This window comes from Rhinatrema bivittatum, chromosome 2 (genome assembly GCF_901001135.1).
Source record: "Rhinatrema bivittatum chromosome 2, aRhiBiv1.1, whole genome shotgun sequence".
NCBI classification, from domain to species: Eukaryota; Metazoa; Chordata; class Amphibia; order Gymnophiona; family Rhinatrematidae; genus Rhinatrema; species Rhinatrema bivittatum.
The window spans coordinates 229,242,677-229,266,526 of NC_042616.1; the positions used below are offsets into that span (position 1 = coordinate 229,242,677).

The following is a 23,850-nucleotide window of genomic DNA, read 5'->3' on the forward strand; positions in this document are numbered from 1 at the left end:
CCAAATATACTATCTTTCTTGCATTTCTATTTTCTGTCATAAATAATACACATTTTTGTTCCATTGCCTTCTATTTTCGTAAGTTATCATAATTTATAACATGTGGAAAAATTGTGACTTCCCCAGAAGATGTAACAGAGTGATGTCATAAGATTTTCAGGTAACATGCGCAGGCACAACAATTTTCACTATTTGCATGAAGTGTGGCCTAGAGGGCACTTACTATAAACACGTGGAATTCCTAGCCTTCCACTGATGGGGCTGGTTTGCTAGGATTATTTGCCCATTCTGTGAGGCTGACACACTAAAGTGTGCTAAATTTTGTACAGAATTTTCCACATGTAAGTTTTCTAGCAGGATTCATTTGCAAATAAGTCCTGTAGAAAACTTACAATTCTACACCTCATTGTGGTTTTTGGTGAAAGGTGGCTTGCAAAGGGGCCTTTTAGTGTTGATTTTAGATGCTGCAAACATAGGTAATAAGCTGCTTTGCATGATTTTTGCATCACAGCAGCTCATTACCTGAATCTGAATACAATTTTGCAAGCATAAACTTAGGTGTGTGCATTTACTACATGCGAATCTAAAAACAATTTGGAAAGTCCGCTTCACAAGTAAAAAGGGAAAACTGGGCACCTAAGCCCAACTTACAGTAACTACCATCTCTACATATATTAGAATGAAAAATTTCATTTAAAAGCAACAGTGTATAGATTTTGTTAAAAATGAATAGCTATCCTGTCAGCTATGGTACTTTTAGAACTTAGTCTGTGCCATTTTTTCAAATAATTTAAGTGACTGGGAAAGGACTGGACACTAAAAGTAAATGTTCAGAAGTTGTGTGTGTAAAAATTAGAGGTGTGCATCCGTTTTCCACGTATTTGTAATCCGCAACTTATTTGTCCTATCTGTTAAATACGTGGGGAGGCGAAACGCATCGTGACTCCCCACGTATTAAACAGATTTCTGTTTTATTCGGCCTCCTAAATAAAAATTTAAACCCCCACCCTCCTGACCCCCCCAAGACTTACCAAAACTCCCTGGTGGTCCAGCGGCGAGTCCAAAAGCCATCCCTGCATTCTCACACCCACGTTTGCCGGTTTCATCATGACGCCGATAGCCTGTGTCACAGGGGCTACCGGTGCCATTGGTCAGTCCCTGTCACATGGTCACTGGTGCCATCTTGTGCTCCTACCATGTGACAGGGGCTGACCAATGGCACCGGTAGCCCCTGTGACATAGTATGGGCAAAGGCTATTGGCGCCATTTTGAGTCCTGGCATCGGACGGCAGGTCGCTCCAGGACCCCCGTTGGACCCACAGGGACTTTTGGCCAGCTTGGGGGGGCCTCCTGACCCCCACAAGACTTGCCAAAAGTCCAGCGGGGGTCCGGGAGTGACCTCGTGCACGCCGGCCGTCCAATGCCAACACTCAAAATGGCGCCGATCGCCTTTGTCCTCACTATGTCACACATAGTGAAGGCAAAGGCGATCGGCGCCATTTTGAGACGCAATCGCCTTTGCCCTTTGCCTTTGCGTCTCAAAATGGCGCCGATCGCCTTTGCCCTCACTATGACACACATAGTGAGGGCAAAGGTGATCGGCGCCATTTTGAGTATTGGCATCGAACGGCGATTTTGAGTTTGGTTTGGGAACCACTGTGTTAGAGTGATCCCAGGTACATGATTCAACATCAACTCCACCACCACAAAGTGGCACAGTAGCTATACTTCCCCAAAGCCTGGGCAGTCCTGTACTCTATAATTCAGATCAAGTTTTTGGGCCACCAGAAGAAATGTTATCAAAGCTTGCCACATCTTCATGTGCAGCGCCTTGAGAAACTATGCATTGGAATGGACACAGAGTCCACTGGAGGTCGAAGGAATAGAAACAGTTCAAAGATATCCATTCTCAGGTCTGGCTCATTCCTAAAACAGATTGACAGTGCTTTGCTAGTTTATCTGAAAAACATGAACAGCTGAGATCTTCTGGAGGAGATTTTTGCTGATGCAAGTCTGGGAGGGTGTATGAAGGAATCCTGTTGGATCTTCCTTCCCTGCCCTCTGGGCTAGACTGAGTTGGTAGACCGAGGAGGAGACCTTTGCTAGTCTGAGAGGGAAAAGTCTGGTAGAATGAGCTGAACCCACTTCTTCACCTTCTGATTCTTGAAGGGACTTTCCTGAAGGGATGAATGTACCACATTAAGGAAGGGACTTACTCCTACTGCTGGAAGGCCCTGAGGCAAGGCATGAATCTCTGAGGACTCTGAGTGGCTCTACTATGCAGGAAAATGTCTTCCATGCTGGACAAGAGAGGCTACAACTTCTCTTTCTGGTCTTTAGGGGTTATGAAGACAAAGAAATTCTTCACTAGCTCCAACAGCTGAGTTCCTACTGGCTGAGGGACCATTAACACTGTAGTTGGAGGAGATATGTCCTCTTCAGAAACTTAGACTGATTCATCCTCATTAAGGGCAGCTGATGCCAACGGCACCAAGTTGGATATTGCAGCTGCAGAAATCCAAGCATGCACAACACTGCTTTTTTCAGTGCTGAGGGAAACAGCCCCAGAAGGCACCCCTCACACCACTTAGGCACTCTTTTCAGTGCCTTGCTTAACCCCTGACCTGTGGTGGTTAAGGAAGCCGGCACCATGTTTGTGTGTGAGAGAAAGAGTGTGTGTGTGTGTGTGTGTGTGTGTGTGTATCTCTGTATTGGGGGGGATGGGAGGGGGGACAGAGCCTTCTCTGACTTGCAGGATAAAGGCACGTCAAATCCTGGCTTGGGTTCTTAAAGCACCAAGAATCTAAAGATACCTTGCTCTGAGAGTAGGAGCAGTTCCATTGATCGCCTTCACACTGAGTTTTCATGGTCTTAACTGACAGCGCCTTCCACAAGGCCTCCATCATCCAGGTGTGAAACTGCTACGTCTTCGGGGACATCTGACCATAACTTTAACAACTGATATTATCATGATCCAGGCCCAAGCAGCATTAGCAGTAAGAATGGATGACTGTGACAGACTTCTAGAGCACACAAATGCAGTCCTTTATCTCACCGACCACGGGCTTCTTAATCTGGGATTTCCCCATATATGTTTTTTGGGGGTTTTTTTGCTCTGAAAATTTCTGTTGAATAGTTATCAAGGCAGCGATGGCAGAAAATAAATCATATAAGTGTGACTCAAATAAAAAAATAAGAGCAAAAAGCAAAAAGGTTTTAAAGAGAGACTGCGAACACATCCATGTGGTAGCTCAAATGAAGACAGACTGAGGGGCTCACAAGGAAGAAAGCGCACATGGGAACTCCCATGCATACTCAGTAAGACTTTCGCTGAGTTCTGAGAGCTGGGTCTATGTCAGTGCCATCAGATGATGTCCCCATGTATTATGTTGATGGAGAATAAGTATAACAGTTCCATTTCCACATGTAACTCCTTTGCAAATTACCTCCATAGATTGTAAGCACTTTCGGGCAGGGAATTTCTGTATCTGAACCCTTAGCATCATTGTACAGTGCTATGTATGTCTGGCAGCTGTATAAAAATAATGTAACTATTACTGTTGTTTGGATGCTTCATCAGTCTTGAGACGATGGTCGTCCTGTTGGAAGGAATGTGATTGAAGATGAATGACATTACTGAAAAATGAACTTCTAAGTTTGGCAGCTCCTGATGAAGCAGTTCGCTGCGAAACATCGGCCGGTTGTTGAGCTGGGCTGAAGAATGCTTAATGCTGTTAAATGAATATGTGATACAGCCAAGTCCGCCGACAGCGAATACGTCACTAATGAACTTTGTTGAACACATTTATTTGTGAATTGGAATGGTAGCTGATGGCGAGCGGAATGTGGCAATTCAGAGAATGAAAAGAAAGTGAAATATTAATTATGATATATCATTTACTTTGAAAAATGATGACCGCAGATGATTAGAAGACTGGGCGGCCCCTTTTGAAAACCAAGCGGGCACGCTGACTGGCTTGCTGATGCGGCATTTAAAAATTTAAATTTTTTTTTCATACTTAACATTCTAGTGGTGAGTGGCACTTTTGGTGAATAATTGTGGAGGTATTTCCATTTTGGATGGTAGATTCTATGAGTGGAATACAGTAGTAGCTCTGTTTGTTTGTTTTACATATCAAAGTAAACCATACTCCGAACCTTTAAGTCCACAATTGGAGGGTCCAATACCACAATAAATTATATAGTATAGACTACAAATGCAATAGGTAATAAGATACCTGCACCTCTACAAGGGGTTTTAATTATAATACGGAGAGATAACGTAACCACTTACAGAGAGATTGATTAGTTACATTATCTTGAGTGGAGACATTTACTACTTTATCACTCAAAAACTGTATCAGTTGAGATGGCAAAAAGAAAAGATATGAAGCTTCTCTATACTTTATGTAACACTTGCAGGGGAATTTTAATAGTAACGAGGCCCCTAATTGCTGGACCTTAGGTCTAAGAAGTAGGAATTGCTTCCTCTTCTTCTGTGTCATCAGGAAATATCCTAACCTGCAAGCTCAGAAACGATTCTAATCTATGTCTGTAGAATAGCTTCAACAACCAGTCTTTATCAGGTTCCAATGCAAATGTCACTATTAATGTCGCTGGAGTAGCTCGAGCCGTATCCAATGTCTCCAAAAATTCTGAAAACACCACAATATTCCCCAGTATAATCTCAAATATTCTAAATTGAATTTTGTTAAATTTGTTGGACCTTCATGAGTACAACTTGAAAGGGTAAACACAAGCTGTATGTCCCTTTGGTCCACTTTTACTTTATTTTATATACATTTTTCTTTCATTTTTTCAAACTGGACACTGAAGATAAGTTGTGATAGTTTTTTATTGCTCTCTCGATGAATTGTTGAAATAAGACGTGTGCTGATAAACAACCCGAGAAGGGACCTTCATGTTGTTGGGACTATTTTTAAATAAATGAATAAATGAAAGAAAAATGTAAATAAAATAAAGTAAAAGTGGACCTTCACTTATGTAGAAGAAGATTCACTTGCACACACAGGTGTGCATCCACTTAAAATTGAGGGCTATTTTATAACATGTGCACATATACGCATGTATGTTATAAAACAGATGGGTCCCTGTGTGTAGACCGTGAAATCGGAGCGACCTCGGAGGGAACATTCCTTCTGCCCCCCTCCCCGTACCTTCCCCTCCCTTCCCCTACCTAACTCGCCCCCCCAGCCCTACCTAACCCCTCCTTACCTTTATCTTATAAGTTGTGCCTGCCTCCGGGCAGGCGTAGGTTGCGCGCGCTGGCCGACAGCCAACCCGCGATCCCAGGCACAGTGGCAAATGGCCACTGTGCCTGGAGGCTCCCGCCCCGCCCACACCCCACCCCTTTTTCAAGCCCCAGGACATACGCGGGTCCCAGGGCTTGCGTGCATCGCTGGGCCTATGCAAAATAGGCTCAGCATGTGCAGGAGCGGGTTTTCGTGGTTATGCACGTAATATACGCACATAACACTTTTAAAATCCGCCCCATATGCCCTTGCGTGCCACTTTGAAAGTTATTGTCCCTGGGAATAGCAATCTAAATTATAGCTACACAATGCAAGGTCATTAGGAGTCACCACTCAGGAAAAAGATCTAGATGTCATTGTGGATAATATGTTGAAATCTTCTGCTCAGTGTGCAGTAGCAGCCAAGAAAGTAAATAAGATGCAAGGAATTATTAGGAAAAGAATGGAGAATAAAACAGAAAATTTCATAATGTCTCTGTATTCCTTCATTGTGTGACCTCATCTTGGGGTCGATGCAATTAAAATGCACTGAAAGTGGACGCTGAACACTCAACGCCCGCTTTCCTAATGTGCCCCCAGGCACCTCTCCTCGGGGTGCCATGCAATATTTAAATTAGAGGTCGCGTGGTAAAAGAGACACTAGGGTCACTTGCGCACCCCTAGCACCTCCTTGACAATGGGAGCCCGCGAGTGGTCGGCTGTCTGTCAGTTTAGAAAATGGATGCTGAATTTATCAGCTTCCGTTTTTCTAATCGGCGCACAGCTAGGGGTTCAGGAAACGGATGCTTGTTAACTGAGCATCTGTTTCCTGAACCTGACTGCACTTTTTTAAAACCTTTTTTTAAATTTATTTTAAGATTTTGTTCTTCCTCCTACTTAATATCACAATGATATCACAATGATATTAAGTAGGAGGATGTACAGAAAAGCAGTATTTTCTGCTTTTCTGTACAACTTTTGAGAGTGCAGAGCAATTAATGCCTGATCTAGAGAATTAGGTAGTGCCTATACAACCCACATCCAACTGCGGTTAAACAGTGTGTTCAGCTGAGCGCACTGTATTGCATCAGCCCCCTTGAGTACTGTGCGCAATTCTGGTCACCGTATCTCAATAAAGATATAACGGAATTAGAAAAGGTACAGAATGATAAAATGGATGGAATGATTCCCCTATAAGGAAAGGATAAAGAGGTTAGGGTTCTTCAGCTTGGAGAAGAGATAGCTGAGGGGAGATATCAGAGAGGTCTATAAAATAATGAACGGAGTAGAAAGCTACCGTCCCTTGTTCTTATGACTGGGCAGCTGTAGGAATTTATGCCCATTTAAATGTAAATTTCTAGTTGAACAATATATTTTCAAAAAGGAGGCAATACAAAATGATGTGTCACTACTAAGTGCTTTATGGACTAAGAACAAGATCCTAAATTGCTCCCTTCAACCTACGGGCAGCCAGTATAATGCATATAATATTAGTCAACATGTTCAAAATATGTTGTACCTGTAAAAATCCAGGCTATGGAATTTTGAATAAGCTGAAGAGCTTTTGTTGTGGATTGAGGTAAACCCTAATAAATGGAGTTGGAATAGTTGTTAAGTGATATGACCAATAGTTGCAGAACAGTCCTGAAGTTCTCATAGGATAGCTAGGGTTGAAGTTTGCACAACATGCACATCTTCAAAAAGGATTGGACAACTGCTTTCACAAGAGCTTTAAAACTTAGCTCTAAAGCGAATATCACCCCCAAATTTTGTACCTTCTTCACAATTGGAAATTCACATCCCCAAACTTAAAAACCAATGAAAAATGTGAGAGGGAATGGCAGCTAAGCTTGACAATTTCAGTCTTTGGCTGTTAACCAAGTTTTTTTTTATCGTGACTAAATAAATGGTAATCAGATCTAACATTTTTATTATATCAGCTGTGATTAGAAAGAAAAATTAGAACATCATCTGCATAAAAATGGCAATGTAAACCTAATTCCGATAGTATTTTACATATTGGCCTTAAGTAAACATTGAATAATAAACCTCGAGGGACTCTGTTTTCTAATTATATCAAGTAGAGGTATTTGTACCATTATGCACTTGTTGAGTGTGCAAAAATAAGATTGATACCAAGACAATACGGTACTGGATAAACCAATCTGAGTGAGACGAGAAATGAGGATACCATAATCGAGGGTATTGAAAGCTGCTGACACATCGAGAAGAACCAAGATGTAATCGGTGCATGAATTGAAATCCTGCTGTATCACCTCTATGTTGGATCATCAATAGTACAGTACTGTAATTAGGTGTGAAACCAAATTGAAACCTATCCAAAATCTCAATTTGGTCCTGAAATACTTTGAGCTTCTTAAGGACTGTGGTCTTGATGATTTTTGGTATAAAGGACATTGATGATATACGATGAAAGTTAATCAGACTGCTTGTATCAGAACTTGGATTTTTTAATATAGGTTGTATAGATGCCTGTTTTAAGTCCGGAGACAAAACTCCACTTTCTAATGAGCTGTTAACAAGTTTAAAGGGTCAATGATGTCATTAATAAGGAATTTGAAAATGACAAGACTGCACGGATTTAAAAGACAGATGTGTTCATTTCCTGTGTTATCTGTGTGAGTTCTATGGATGATAGAAAATCAAATGTATCCCATAATTGCTCATTATTGTCACTATCCAAATCTGTTGGCATAGGAACTGTTTGAGAACTGAGTGTGTAAGTCATCAATCTTTAAAAAGAAAATGATGCAGAAGAATCAACATTTAATGGAGCTGGACATTTCATAGAACTCTGTATAATAAACACAGAGAAAACTCTAAGTTTAGTGACAGCTCAAAACAATTCTCAAGGGTTATTTCCTGCAGTTTGAGTGGACCTATAAATGTAGGCTTTCTTAACTGATTAACTTCCTCTGCATGTGTCTAAAACCAGACGATAACTCGGCTGATCATTATCTTGATAATATTTGCGTTCACATCTCTGGAGCTTGGCTTATGTTTAAGGTTAGATGTATCCTATGAGAAGATATCTCAGTGCCACTATATGGCCTGCAGAAGCCAGCATGGCAGTGGTAGCCATCTTTCCTCCTTGACCTTGCTTTCACTGAACACCAGTTGGTCCCATAAGACAGGAACCTAAACTAAGTGTATTCTGCATTGCAGTGATGTGCCCTAAGCTATAACGGCAGTCCTAATTCACATATTTTTATTAGCCACAAACCCAGACCTGTCTGGAGGCTACATGGATTTCAGTCAAGACAGGATTGTTAACCGGCTCCAGATTTTCAGCACAGGTGGATCCAGTCTTGATTTTACCCCACTGAATGCTAAGACTTTCAGTCTTGCTTTTCTTAGGAACTGCAATACGGAAATCAGTTTTAGGAAATGTGCAGACCCAACATTTTCATTTTGGCTCCTTTTGTTTTTCATTTTTTGGTCTGTTTAATGTTTTGTTTTAGTTTGGTTCATTTACCAAATCAAAAAAATAATTAAGTCCCTCCAAAACAATTTAAAAAAAAAAGATCATTGAAATGCACCTCCTGCCCCAAGACTTGAGGCCCAGGCAGGGACTTCCTGGATCCCTCCAACCCTTCTCCTGACAAAATCCCTTGGGGCCTGGGCCCACCTAACTGGGCCTAGTTGGACCCTTCCAAAAATCTCCATTACCCTTTAGTTGGGTTCCAGCAGTGGTATTGGAAAGGGCAGGAGAGATGGCTACTTGGCTGTGCCCTGGTTTGTTCCGTCTTAAAATGGCAGCACTGGCCCTCCTGAGTGACACCAAAGTGGCATTAGCACTGCCTCAGGAGGGCCAGCACTATTTTTAGAGGGAACAAGCCAGGGCAGGTGCGAGTGGGCATCACTCCTGCCTTTTTGCAATGATACTGCCACCACACCCCATGAAAAGGGTAGGTTGGGCCCAGGGACGACTCTGGTGATTTTTTGGAGAGGAATGGGTGGGTGGGGGTTGGAGGGGCCTGGCTAAACCTCACTAGGTAGGCTTGTGTCCTGAAGGATTTTCACAGCAGGAAGAGGGTCGGAGGGGCCCATCCTGAGCTCAGACTCTTGTCATATGCATGTTTGTGGGGGGGTGGGGAATTAAAAGGCCTTCCCCCCAAAAAACCTTTTTCAGGTATTTTCCTGGTCATTTTCAGTTCAAACCAAAAATGGCCTCATTCATCCCATTTTACATATTTGTTTAAAACAAATGCACATCCCTAATCAGAACTAAAAGTACCCACATGCAATTAGGTAAAACCAGGCTTGGACGAGCCTATTCTGACAATGTGAAGCTAGTTAGCAACCATAAATTGAAATAGAGTGAAATGTTGACTAGGTACCACATTTGGAGGATCATTACTGCAAACCAAGAATCACAAATGTAGATTGATTTGCACCCAATTAATACATTTCCCTGCCTGCAAGAAAGCACTCCTCTCTTCTGGGAAGCAGAAGACAGTAAGAAGATCTCACAGAGCTTGTGCATCCTTTAGTCACTGCCTGAGCCCGACACAATTTTTTTCTCCACTAGGGCATAGGACTGGACAGGTCAGTTGCCTTGAGATTTGCAGTTCATGATCTATGAATTACTAATTATTATATCTGATATGGCAAGCCACTTTAATAACAATCTCACAGATAGTACTGTTTTATTTCATTGTAAGCTCATTAAAATAGCATTTTATCTGCTGTCATTTACTGTTTTTCTATTAGAGGATGGAAATGAAGAAGTAAGATATAACCGTTGGAGCTTATGGTGCAGTGACCAGCAAAGAGCAGCGGTTACAGCCCTAATCAGAACCTGCACGGGGGTGGGGAGTGGGATTAACCTCCAAGAAGTGGCAGCTGCAACCTTAAAACGTCTGCTGGTCAGACTGGATGGGTCATGTTGGTCTTTATCCATCATCACTTACTGTGTTATTTCAGTTTCCACTCTTGTACGTGCTGCTTGCTTTGAATAGCACACCTGCACCAGATGTTAATAATATAAATGTTTCTACCGAAGCGAGACCTACTGTGCCATCACGACAAAGGCTGGGTGAAACTAAAAAGCATCCAAGAAAATACCCCAAAACCAACCTTTTATATAATTCTTATACTGAATTTTACCTATCTTCTTTCAAACTAGGACAGCTCCTTCACACCTGGGTCTACATCACATTAATGTCTCCCCTTGGGTCTTGTCTCTTCTCTCCCTGCCCCCGCCCCACACTCAGTTCCTGTCCCTCTGTCTTATTCCTCTCTTCCAGGTTAGTGCGCCTTCTGGATGCCCCGGGTATGAATCACTGAGCCCCTAGAGAAATACTTTCCCAGTGCCACAGATTTTGTATCAGGCTAGATCTTTACAAATCGACCGGGTACTGGAGTTTCCTATTCTAGTAGGGCCACCAATAGTGACAAAAGAATTCAACTAGCTCCACTTACTTTTTGGTCTTCCTACAATCCTTGCAAGACAGGTATATGACAGAAACAGCACTTGACACGCCTAACTACCAAGACAGGGAAATATTTGTTTTGTAAATATGTTTTTTAAACAGGAAAAAACAAAACAGTTCTACTTACTGATTTATAATGGAAAGATGCTTCACACAAGAATGTTTACCCAAGCCACCTAATGTGCAATCATTAACCTCTTATCTAAACTGAAACATGTTTAAATTTGTATTTAAGATTAAGGGGGGAAAAAAAGCTGTTTTGGCAAATTAACATCCCTGTCATAGCCCAAAACCCTATCCCTTACCAAAACAGGATCAAACAATCAGAGCTAACGCTCTCTGTGCTAAAGTAGCTAAACGAGTCTCTTCAAGTTTTTGGTTTATTCCATTTGGCAGATCTGCTATTTTGTTTAAACACAGTTGTGTCATAGTTATTGAGTGAGGCGATATTTGCACTTTTTTTTTTTAATCTAATCTCTTTCTACCCATGCTTTTCAGACTTTGACTATGTATCTAGACTTGCAAGAGCTAAGCATCAGAGTAGGGAAGGAGAGAATGGATTTTCTTATTTGATTACCACAATCCACAGGACAGAGGATGGCGCATTACACAGACAAATATGAACAACAATAAACAATGAATACTACTGTAAAAGAAATCAGTATCAATAAAATAACCATCCACAAAATTAAATAAATACAATGTTACATGCACTAAAATACATTTGAATAAAATAGGCAAATCTCTTCAGGTGACACACATCTGACCGTAAGAGTGGACCAGGCGGACTCAGCAAGTGACCACCTTCTCTCCACATTTGTTTTATTGATGGTGCAGTGTGGCTGACTGATGTTAGAGAGCTTTGTCCCTGTGTTTGCAAACAGTTTATTCTTAGCATGTTTGGATGCAGTTATTCTAGTTCAGTTGTGGAGAGAAGGTGATCACTTACTGACCAACGTTACCCCTGGGGGAGGATTTGATTAGTTCGAGCACTGGTTTCCCCCACAGATGTTGGGGCAATCCCTGAAGAATCGAAGAACTCCTTTGAAATTTCCTCTCCTGGGAGGCTGCTTGGTCCACTCTTACAGAACAGCCGTTTGTTCCTGGAAGAGATTAGTCTATTTGGGGTTCTCCTTCTTTTCACCTAGAAGAGGTATTGCATATCTTTTCACTACTGTATCCAATGTTGAATTCTTATAACTCCTGATGCAGGCGTTGCCGAAACATGTCAGGATTTTTTTTAATTCATATTCTTATTTTTGTTTACTGACTGTTGTATTTATTACTACACATTTATATAATTTTATTAGATTATTTTACTGCATGTAACATTGCATTTATTTATTTTTGTGGCTGGCTATTTTATTGATACTAATTTCTTTTACAGTAGTGTTCACTATTTATTATTATTATTCCTTTTTCATATTTGTCTCTGTGCGACTCCTCTGTTCTTTTCCCTATTTAATAACTCCTTAAGCACAATCAGATAGAGGTTTAATTGCTTAAAGTAGGCAAGTTCCGATTCCTTTAATCTAGAAAAAAGTACTTGGAGGGGGCACTTGGCAGGGCAACCTTTCCTCATCTCCTTTCCTAGGTTTGGACACAGTGACAGACCAAAATGTTTGATGCTATCAATCTGTCAGTATCATTATCATTATGAGAAAAGAGCCTTGTTAGAAAGGGTTCCTTTCCCACCCCCTTTAAGTATCAATTAATGATCTTTTCATGTTTTGCTTATACGTTACTACAAGTAAGCATTAGCATAATTTAACTAAGGCAAAAATCCTAGATGTCCCCATTATAAGTGCATTACTGCCAGCAATAGCAAGTATGTTTTTGCCCGATAGCCTTTTGACTTAATAAAATTCTGTTATCTCTCTTGAGCAGACAAGTTTTCTTTTCCACTTAATGGAATACGACAGGCTATCATTCCATACTGAAAGTTTTTCTTACCCCCAATATTAGTCATCGAAATGAAATAATTAAGTTTTTTTTTTCTTTTTGCCACAGTTAAAAAAAAAATAACTTCATGAGAGCAAGTTGCAGGCATGCAACACAAATTCAGCCAGTGGAATGCACTACGATACACACATGCGCACGCACACGCACGCACGCACGCGCGCACACATACACACGCACACACATACACACACACACGCATATCCAGACCTTGCCGTGTCGTACCATACAAACAAGTTTAATCGTGTAATTACAGTCAATAACCACGCCTTCTCAGGACAGTTCGGCATAAAGAAAATCGTGATACACTTATAAAAACAGCCAGCTGTAACAAAATAACTGCTGTTTTCATATCCATAAACTCATAAAAAAAAGAAATACACCTTTATACAGAAAATTTATACAGATGTAGCTTTTAAAATTCATTGTAAACCAAAAGGAAGACACATTTGCAAACATCAATTATTTTCACATTAATTGCATAAGTTTCTAAGGTGATCTATTAGTTTTATTTACCTAAGCTTATTTGCATGATAGTAAAAATTGCATACAACAGTAAGAGTGAAGCTTATAGTATGAATTGCTTGGATAACATTGAGCACTTTTTATAGGCAACTCTGTAAAGCACACTTTCTCTATGTAAAACTTTTTAAGACACTTTGTTTTACTGCCCATCAAAAAACACATTTATAAATAGAAAAAAAAAAAAAGTCTGTATGATAACAAGAGAAGCAATATTACACTTAAACGGAAACGTTCTTCTCCCACTCTCCCCGCCTCCCCCCACAAAAAAAAAAAAAAGTTAATTACAACATGATGCTGCAGAACCTACAAATAAATAAACTGAACTCTAATTCATGATTCACATTTTCTTTAAAAAAAAAATTGTAACAATGAGAATAATTAAAAAAAAAAAAAAAGTACAGTGACCTTTTACGTCCAAAAGGAAAGAAAGTAACAATCTAAATTACGGCAGTGCCATATAATACAAGGCATTTGTTGGCATGTTCTCTTTTTAAACTGTATTCCACAGTCTATAATTCTTCTGTAACATACAATAGATTAAGAGTAACAAACTCTCTCTTTCTTTTTTTTTTTTTTTTTTTAATAAATGTGTGAGTTTTCCAAAGATCAACAGTGGAGTGTTACAGCAAAATAATATATACATTTATATATATACACATATATTTTAAAAACAAACAAACAAAAAAAATCACAAAAGTTGTAATGCTTGTTTGAAGGCTCCAGAATCAAAATCATCAGTACTAAATCATGCTTAGCAGGTACAAGGTACACTGTGGCTTATCCAGTGAACACAAAGTAACATCAAACACCCCCTAATGCTTCATCTGTAGCTGGAGAACAGTTTATAAACAGAGTAAAACATAGTGCAGTCTGCATTTCTCCTTTTTCACTTTTTTGTGCAAGTTTCTCAAGATTCATTGGTCAAACAATGAATAGTTTTAAGGTTACTGACAGTACACGAGATGGAATTTTATTTCATTTCATTAGTAACACCAGTGGGAACAGCTGAATGCAAATAATACTTTTTAAGCTTAGTCTTTCAGATCAGCAATAATCTCTGTGTTCCCATCTCCCGTTAATTCCTCTTCTAATTTAACAGAAAAAAGTGTGTTTGTACTTTTGTCTTGGACACCTTCCTCCAAATCCTTAAGGAGCTCCTCCTCCTTGTACTCTGCAACATCAACCTCCAAACCAGAGTTGTCCTTCAGTTTTCCATGGTGCTTCAGATAGTATCGCTGGTTCTGGAAAAACTTGATAATAGTATACTTGGGAAGGTCAAGCTGAGCCGACAGAGTCTGGATTGCTTCTTCATCTGGATAGAGGCCTACATCTTGTATAAAGCTCTGCAAGATGCCCAGGGCTTCAACAGAGATCTTCGTTCGTGGCCGGGGTTTCTGTCGGTTCTCATCTTCGGATTCAGCGGGCGATGCTGCTGTAGGTTGCCTGGGGGGTAGTCTGGGACCTGCTGGTTGCTGCTGTTGCGGTTGCTGTTGCTGCTGCTGCAATGGAAATCAAATGACCATGTAAAAATGCACTTAAATATTAAAAAAAAAAAAAAAAATGTTTTAAAATCAGAGGGTAATTTTCAAACAATTATTTGCTTACCCCTAGACTTTCCACTGATTTTCAAAGCGAAAGTGCACACTTACTTTTGCTTTGAAAATTAGCCATCACTACTCACACAAATTCGCTCGCACGAAGCTACACCTATTGGTAGAGCGTAAATGTGGATTTATGCACACACTTTTGAAAATCAAAACTAGGCACATAAATCTAAACTCCACCCCCACCCCCCTGGAACATCCTTTTTTTTTTTTAATGCACATTAAAAGTATGTGTGAACCTGATTTCCGTGCATATTTTTTGTGTGCAAAGACCGGCAAATCTTCTGACAAGTAATTTATGCACATAAAAACACAGTTTAATGCACGGATATAGCTTTGAAAATTCAGTCGAAAAAGTCTCCAAGTACGGCATTCTGCAAACCGAGCTTTGAAACCCAAGCGCAGAAGCTATTTCTCTCATCTACAGGTTAAAGAAGGCTACACTGGAAATCTGTGTTTCTCTGAAGATGAATTTATCATCTTGTTCTACTACTGGAAATTAGTGTTCCCCAGTAGCTCAGAAAGAACTATTAATCTAATAAGAGTCTTGAATCTGAATTTCTTGTCATATGGTATCAATTTAAATGAAGTCATTCAGTGATTTTCTTTATTAGAGTCCAATAAACACAAAGTTTTTCTTCATTATTATTTTATAGTAAGGGTTTACTTCTGAATTAGATTAAAATTCAATACTTCAAATTAGTCTTGTGATGGCAAGTTTAGGTACTTCAGTAAGAGAGCTTAAATTGTATTATGTTTCTCTCTTACATACATGTGCAAATGGGCCTTTTTCATAGTAAACATCTATGAACTTTATTATTCCTGCTGGGGGGAGGGGGGATTGTGTGCAATTTCCCAACTCTCCTCGAAAAACTCCATTGCATTTCTCCTGCATGATTCATCAATTTCATCATCCCCTCCAGGTCACCTTCCAACCCCCTTATAGTTATGCTGGAAGCGGACAACACTGCGCTGCTCCTGGCACCCGGGCTCCCTTCATCTGCCTATCTCTTCCTTAATTCTCTAAAGAAAACTTGCCCATTCACCCTTGCTTTTTTTTTTTTTTTTTAATTTATTTCACTCCCGTTTCTACTATAAAGCCCCAGCAATCGAAAAATACCACAGAGACTTTATTTCCCAGAATTAATAGGTCAATGTAGCTGCAGAAGGGGGGATTGGAGGGAGGAAATAAATATTTTCTGTCATCAGGTTTGATACATGGTGATAAAATGTTTGCACTTTACTCAAAAATTCCGAACACAGGATTCCAATATTGTCCAGTACTAGTCTAATGCAAATACTTTAGGGAATGATGCCTAAAGAAAGCAGGCACAACTCCCTTCTCTGCAAACCCCACGATAAAATCCATCTTACATCTAAATTACAACTAAAACTAGCCCTCTACTCTTCCAGGGACACTAAAGTAAGAGAATGATAAAGAATTAATATTCATTAGTGAGCCAGGGCCTAATAATTGTACAATTTCAGTATACAGAAATTTGGAATTCACCTCTATGCAACAACATGGCAGACGACAGCAGAAAAAGACAAACAAGACCCATCCAGTCTGCCCAATTACTCCTGTCCATAGTGCAAGGATATATCCCAACTAGAGCAGGGCTGCCTAATAAGATCTCTCTCCTTATCCAGGATGGTTCTTGTGGTCTTGCTTGTTTATATTCCACCATCGCACGAGGAAGAGCGTACAAGATCTGCCACACCGTTCACACACACCCACACGGCAACCCACCCCTTCCCGCGTCTCAAAGCTTTGAAATAATTTAAATAGCTACCAAAACCAGCACTGCCGCCGCCCAAGCATCCAGTCTCCTAAGTCCCCCTGCCTGGCCTGCTAGGCAGGCTTGACAACATGAGAACCCATGTTTCCCCCTACAATTTCTGATTATTTTCTTTTTAATTATTTTCAAATTAATAATTACATCAAGAACCTCTTGACAATAGAAAAGGAAGAGACAAATTAAGCGTTCAACAGGAAAATAATGACATGCTCTTCTCTAATAGCTCACAGTGTAGATAAGGAGTATCAGCAGGGACTGCCAGACTGGGAGGGAAGAGGAGGGAATGGAGGCGGGTTATGGGGATGAGACGGAGACTCAAATGTGTGGGCAGAACAGACGCTCTGAGAATGAGTGTTTGGGGGGGGGGGGAAAGCAGGGACGGTGATTGAGCGAGAGCATGGGTGGGGATATAATTAAAAGGACTGGTAACTATGAGATGGCACGGTGCATGTGGGATAGGAGAAGGGGTCTGAAGGGTGGAGAAAGTTAGAAATATGGTGTGAAGGGCTGGAGGGCTGGGAAGGGGTGAGAGAGAGAGTGGAAAAGGATGATTTGTGAAGGGACTGAGGGAAGGTGGAAATGGGGCTAGGAAAGGAGGATGGTTGCAAAGGGGGTTAGAAACAGAAGCGGGAGGGGGGGGATGAGTGGCAAGAAACTGGGGCAACTGAGGAGATGAAACCGAGGCAGAGGAAAGTGTTTGAGGGCTGGGGAGAGGTGAGTACAGAGGGTGGAAATAGGAGATTAAGGAGCGGGTGTAGGAGGGGGAAATGGTCTGGGAAAGGAGAGAGATGGGGGAAAGGGAAGACTAAGGAGGGAGAGCCTGGAGATGGATGGGAAGGGGATGAGGGGGGTCAAAAGAGAGCGATTGAAGAGATGAACGACAGGAGGAGGAGGATGGGTGAAATCTAGCTAGGGACAGATAAAGATTCAAGAAACCTAGACAAGATATGACAGGGAAAGATCTATATCAGACAGATATAAAAGAGGAATTGAAGACAGGACAAAAAAAATACCCATGGATATGAGACACTGGCAAAGGAGTCAGAAGACAGACAGAGGAAATGAGACTGAAACCAACATGATTACAAAATTCAAATGTCCAGACAAGAAAAGCATTTTATTTTCAGTTTAGGGACTGGAATATGTCAGCTTTTGGAGTGTTCATTTCTGCTATGTTTTTATTTTGCTCAGTACGAGAGGAAATGCATTTCTCTTTCTAGTTCTCCAGTGTGTTGCTGCATGCAGAGTCTGGCACTGTGGGGGTTTCCATTTAGATTGTTGTCTGTGCATTTCTAACCTGTGGTCACTTGTTCTGTATTTGGGAGGGTCTCTCTGTGACACAGGTGAGATATTCTGTGAAGTGTGCAGTTTCCATGGAGGAATTTACAGCAGTCCAGCTTGTGTTTTCCTAGTATGAGGAGTATTGCTATGCAGGGGCCTGCTGTATATTTGTAGGGCCACGTTTCATGGGTAGGGTTGTTGCTGTTTGTCTGGCAGTTGATGTGCTGTAGCAGTGTTTCCCAACCCTCTCCTGGAGGCACACTTAGCCAGTTTGGGTATTCAGGACTGCCACAATGAATACGATGAGAGATTTGCATACTCTAGGGTCTCCAGTGTATGCAGATCTCTCTCACGTGCATTCATTATGGATACCCTGAAAACCCAACTGGTTAGGTGTGCCTCCAGGAGAGGGTTATAAAACAATCATTGTGCTATGGTATGGCAGGTTTGCTCCATAGGTTCTGTGTGCATTCTTTGCAAGATTTTGCATTACTTCATAATGTTCTTGGCAGCAGAGGGAGTTGTGCCACATTTACTGAGATAAAACCAGAATATTTTTGTATGGTGAGTAGTAAGGGAAAATGTTCTGCTCTGCACCAGTAATTGGAGCTGTCGTGAATGCAGGATATGTTTATAGGCATAGGATGTATATGTGGGTTCTGTCCCATCTGTATAAACCCCGCACTTCATTCACACATAGAAGAACTGATTGACTGATGCTACTGAATTATTTTTAATGGTAGTTTTACTGGACGGCTGAAACTGGCCTGGGTTTCTTTTTTGGATGGAGACACCACTGACATGCACACCCAGCACCTCCCGACAATGGTGCGAAACATTTGCTGCGGTGCCTCCTGCTTTACGAATGGGGGTGTGTTCTCTCTGCGGGCACAGAGCTTGGTGAGAGAGGCAGGTGCGGAGGAATCCACGGGATCTTCACTGGCACTAAATTAATAGGGCAGATCCCCCATCACTGGATTATACTGCATGGGAACGTAAGTCGGAAACCTTGTAAAGTTTAATATTTAAAAGCGAGATGTCCAAGTATTGTGTTTTTACAGGATTGCTCTCAGTGGGGAGAAGCTACCGATTGCGATGGTTGAGTTGTTTAATTATCAGTCTTGGGAGGGAGACATTTTTGGGTCCGTACCCCAGATCTTTTACATGCCCAGCAAGGCCTCTGCGGCCAGTTAAAGTTACCCAGATAACTTTAGTCAAATATTCAGCGGGACAAGTCTCCTGCTGAATGTACCCGGCTAAAGTTATCCGCATAACTTTAGCTGATGGCTGGCTTACTGAATATTGCTTTTCAAAGCCACGTACACTGGCGCCCCCAACAGCCACGGAACCCCCTGCCCTACACCTCCCGATTCTAATGTGTAAAAAAACTGTAGTGGGCCGAGCCCCCACCACCACCCCTGCACGATCCCGACATGTAAAACAAAAAAAAAATAGAAGCAAGCCAAAGGGGGGAGGATCCCCCGCCTTCCCAGTCTCAAGAAGTAAAATAAAACATAGCAATGCCGGGCTGGACCACTCCCCCCCTTGAATCTTCCACCCCCACCTGCTAAAATCCGCAAAAGCCTTGAGGGCCAGCAGGAGGATGAGACGCTTTGTCCCGATCTCGCTGGCTTGAATAGGAAATGGCAGTACATCCAAGAGCTGTACCAGAATTTAATATTAATATTTATTCACTTCGCGGGCTGCCAATTGGTCCATTCACTGATAACATTTTTACATGTTGGGAAGGGGTGGAAGCTCGGCCCACTACAATTTTTACATGTTGGGGTGGGTGGGAAGATGCATCAGGTGTTGACGCTCAGACAATGAGGTCCCCCCCCCCCCCCAATTATCTAGCTAACTTGAGATCTGGTTTTCTGTCGACCAGAGTTAGCTAAATACCTTTTCCAACTAACGCTGACATTAAACACAGAAATGACGGCAGAAAAGGACCAAATAATCCACCCAGTCTGCCCAGCAAGCTTGTGCCACTATCTGCTACACTCTGCAGGTTACCCCCATGCTTATATCAGTTTACCAGACCATAAACGTGAGGGCCCTCCGATGCTGTTTGAATCCAATTTCCCTTAACTGTTGCCGTGAAAGCAGAGAGCAATGTAGGAGCTGCATCAAAATTATCAAGTTTAGTGATTAAGGGTAGAAGCACTGCATCACCTAGTTACCCCCATGTTTATGTGTTCCCCAAACTGTAAAAGCTGGGGCCCTTGTTGGTCGCTGTCTGAATCCAATTCCCCTTTTCTCACTGCTGTTGAAGCAGAGAGCAATGATGAAGTTACATTAAGCCTTGATACTGTTACTTGTTAAGGGTAGCAACTACCACACCAGCAAGTTTCCCCCAGTTACCTCCATGCATTCTTTACTTCTAACCTCTAGCCTTTAGGGAGCCACAGTGTTTATCCCTTGCGTCTTTGAATTGTTTGTTTTCGTCTTTACCACCTATTCCGGAAGGGTATCCCAGGCGTTCACCACCCTCTCTGTGAAGAAATATTTCCGGACATTGGGTCTGAGTCATCCTCCCTGGAGTTTCATTTCATGGCACCTAGTTCTATTGATTTCTTTCCAATGGAAAAGGTTTGAAGATTGTATATCATTAAAACCTTTCAGATATCTGAAGGTTTGTATCAAATCTCCCCTGCACCTTCTTTCTTGCAGGGTGTACATATTCAAAACTTTCAACCTCTCCTCATAAGTCTTCCAATGCTGACCCCTCACCATTTTGGTTGCTCTTCTTTGGACAGCCACTATCCTGACTTTATCCTTTTTGAGATATGAGCACCAATATTAAACGGAGTACCCCAGGTGAGGCCACACCAAGGACCTGTACAAGGGCATTATTACCTCTTTTTTTTCTTACTGGTTATTCCTTTCTCTATGCAGCCCAGAATTCTTTTGGCTTTAGCTATTGCCATGTCACTTTGCTTCGTCATCTTCAGATCATCAGACACTATCACCCCAAGGTTCCTCTCCCAGTCCACGTGTACTAGTCTTTCACTGCCCATCAGGTAAAGCTCTTTTGGACTGTTGCTCCCCAGATGCATGTCTCTGCACTTCTTGGCACCGAATCCCAGCTGCCAAATCTTTGACCACTCTTCAAGTTTTCTTATATCACTTTTCATTCTTGCTACTCCTTCAGACGTATCTACTCTGTTGCAGATCTTAGTATCATCCACAAACAGACAACTTTATCTTCTATCCCTTCCGCCAAGTTGCTCACAAAGATATTGGACAGAACCGGTCCCAAAACTGATCTGTGGCACTCCATTTAATACTGTTCTTTCTTCAGAGTAGGTTCCATTATACATTACACAATGTCTCCTGTCAGTCAACCAGTTTGCAATCCACACTACTACCTTGGCTCCCAAGCTTCTCATTTTGCTCACAAGTCTTCTATGTGGGACCATTATCAAAAGCTTTACTAAAATCCAAGTAAATCACATCGAGCACTCTTCCCTGATCCAATTCTCTAGTCACCCAAACAAAAAAATCAATCAGATATGTTTGATAGGATCTTCCCCTGGTGAAACCATACTCGGATCGAGCAACCCACCGGATTGTAGATAAGTCATTATCCTTTCCTTCAGCAGAGTTTTCCACCACTGAGGTGAGGCTAACCAGCCTCCTCTCTGCTCCCACTCTTGTGAAGCAGGACCACCACTGCTCTTCTCCAATCTTGCAGCACCACTCCCGTTACCAGGAATCTAATGATTAGGTCCTTCAGTGGACCCGCCAGCACATCTATGAGCTCCCTCAGTATCCTGGGATGTACCTCATCCGGCCCCATGGCCTTGTCCACTTTCAGTTTTCCTTGATCTTCCCATACATTCTCTTCTGTAAACAGAGTTTTGTCTACTCCACCCCCATCCACAGTCTTGTTAACTAGTGATGGTCCTTCTGCAGGGTCTTTTTTCGTGAACACCGAACTGAAGTATTTGTTTAATATTTCAGCCATTTCTTAGTATTTCTGCACAAATTGATCTTTGTCACCTTTCAATTTCACTATTCTACTTCGGACCTTTCTCCTTTCTCTGATATATCTGAAAAATGTTTTGTCACCTCTCTTTACCTCTTTGGCAATCCTTTCTTCCACCTGACTTTTAGCTTTCTTGATTTCTCTTTGTCTTCCTCAGTTTCATCAGATATTCTTCCCTGTGTTCCTTATTTTGCGATCCTTTTTATTTCTTGACCGCTGTTCTTTTTGCTTTTATTTTATGAGCCACGTCCTTTGAGAACCAGATTGGTTTCTTATTTCTCCTACTTGTGTTTACTTTTCTGACATAAAAATTTGTTGCCTTTGTAATTGCTCCTCTTAGTTTGGCCCACTGTTGTTCCACCTCTCTCATTTTCTCCCAGTTTCTAGTTCTACCTCCAGGTAGTCCCCATTTCGACAAAGTCCTTATTTTTGAAATCCAAAACCCAGGTCTTTGTGTGACTTCTCTGTATCCTATTTGTGATATCAAACCATATTATTTGATGATCACTGGAGATGAAGTGGGCACCCACCCGGACATTAGAGACATTATCCCCATTAGTGAGCACTAGATCGAGTATCACTCCCTCCCTCATGGGCTCCATTACTATTTGTTTGAACAGAGCCCCTTGCAGGACATCCACTCTCGTTCTACTTTTGGTAGTGTTAGCGGAATAAAATTAAACCACGCCCTGCCCCTTTATTATCCAGTCAAGTTTTAGCAGTCTAATGACTTACACGGCTAAAACTTAGCCATTTAACAGGGAGAAAAATTAAGAACTTAGGGTTTGTCTGCCCAAAGTCCCCAACTTAGCCAGACAACCCAGATCTCGCTGCCTGTTAATGTCCTTTTTCCTATTAGTTATGCCTCTTCCTGTGTCCCCTAAAATCCTTCCAACTTCAATCACCGCCTCGACACACTGTTTTGCTGCCTTGAAATCACCAGATTTAATCACCCAAAGGTCTCTTTCCTGCTTTGTGGCCATCAGCATCTCACCTCCTATCATGTAGTGCTCCCTCAGATTTCTGCACTCCCAGACAAATAACTCTACCTGCCAAGCTGCCATCCATGTTCATATTACTTCTCCTACAGTCTACTCCCTTGGGCATGTTCATTCTACTGCAGATCATGGTGTCATCCACAAAAAGACAAAATATTTCCTCCTCACCCCTTTGCAATATTGATGGTCCCAGGACTGATCCCCTAAGAATTTCATTCACCACTTTTCTTTCTTCAGAATGAACTCAATTTAACACTACACACTATTGTCTATCCTTCAACCAATTTCTAATCCTGTCTTCAAACTTGGATCCTACTTCTAGACCAATTGGTATTATGTACAAACCTCATGTTCAACAGTAATCAAAAGCTTTTCTGAAATACTAATGCATCATATCCAGTGCATCATATCCAGCACCCACACCCCATCTACTTCTCTGATCATTCAAAGAAATTCTTCTGAGTTGTCAGGTACGATCTCACTCTGGTAAAACTAAGCTGTCTCGGATACTGCAACTTTCCAGATTCAAGAAAAATCTTTATTAATTTTCCAACTACCATCATCAGATCAGCCAGTAATTTCCACCCTCTTTCCTACTATCACTTTTATGAAAAGAGAGTCTATACCCATCCTTTTCCAGTCCACAGAACAACTCCCGTCTCCTAAGATCTATTGAATATGTCCTTCAGCAAATCCTCCAGAGCCTAAGTTTACTTAATGTTGTAGGATATATCTCATCTCAGCCCATAACTTTTTCTACTTTCAGGTTGCATAATTCCACCCAGTGGGCCTCTACCCACTACCATATGTACCCTTGATAGCAATTAGCAGTCCTATCCCAATGCCTTCTTCATAGAATATTCAACAAAAGTATTTGTTGAAGCTTTTGTGTTTTTATTCCTTGTACCTCCCTCCACACATTCCTCCTCGTGCCCTTTCAATCTTACAAGCTTACCTTTTGCTTTCTTCCTTTCACTGACACACC

The 23,850-nt window shown here is 41.5% G+C and overlaps 1 protein-coding gene across 5 annotated transcripts in view; it reads right to left on the reverse strand.

The window, feature by feature from the left end:
- Window positions 1-13,700: 13,700 nt before the first annotated feature.
- Window positions 13,701-23,850, reverse strand: part of SATB1 (SATB homeobox 1) — a 168,925-nt gene continuing 158,775 nt past the window's right edge. For 4 of the 5 annotated variants that reach the window (XM_029589275.1, XM_029589273.1, XM_029589274.1 and 1 more), the window contains one exon: window positions 13,701-14,691. In XM_029589275.1, the coding sequence (XP_029445135.1) occupies window positions 14,224-14,691 (468 nt within the window). In that variant the 3' untranslated portion in view covers window positions 13,701-14,223. The remainder of the gene's footprint in view (window positions 14,692-23,850) is intronic. The other variant, XM_029589272.1, reaches the window with a different exon arrangement.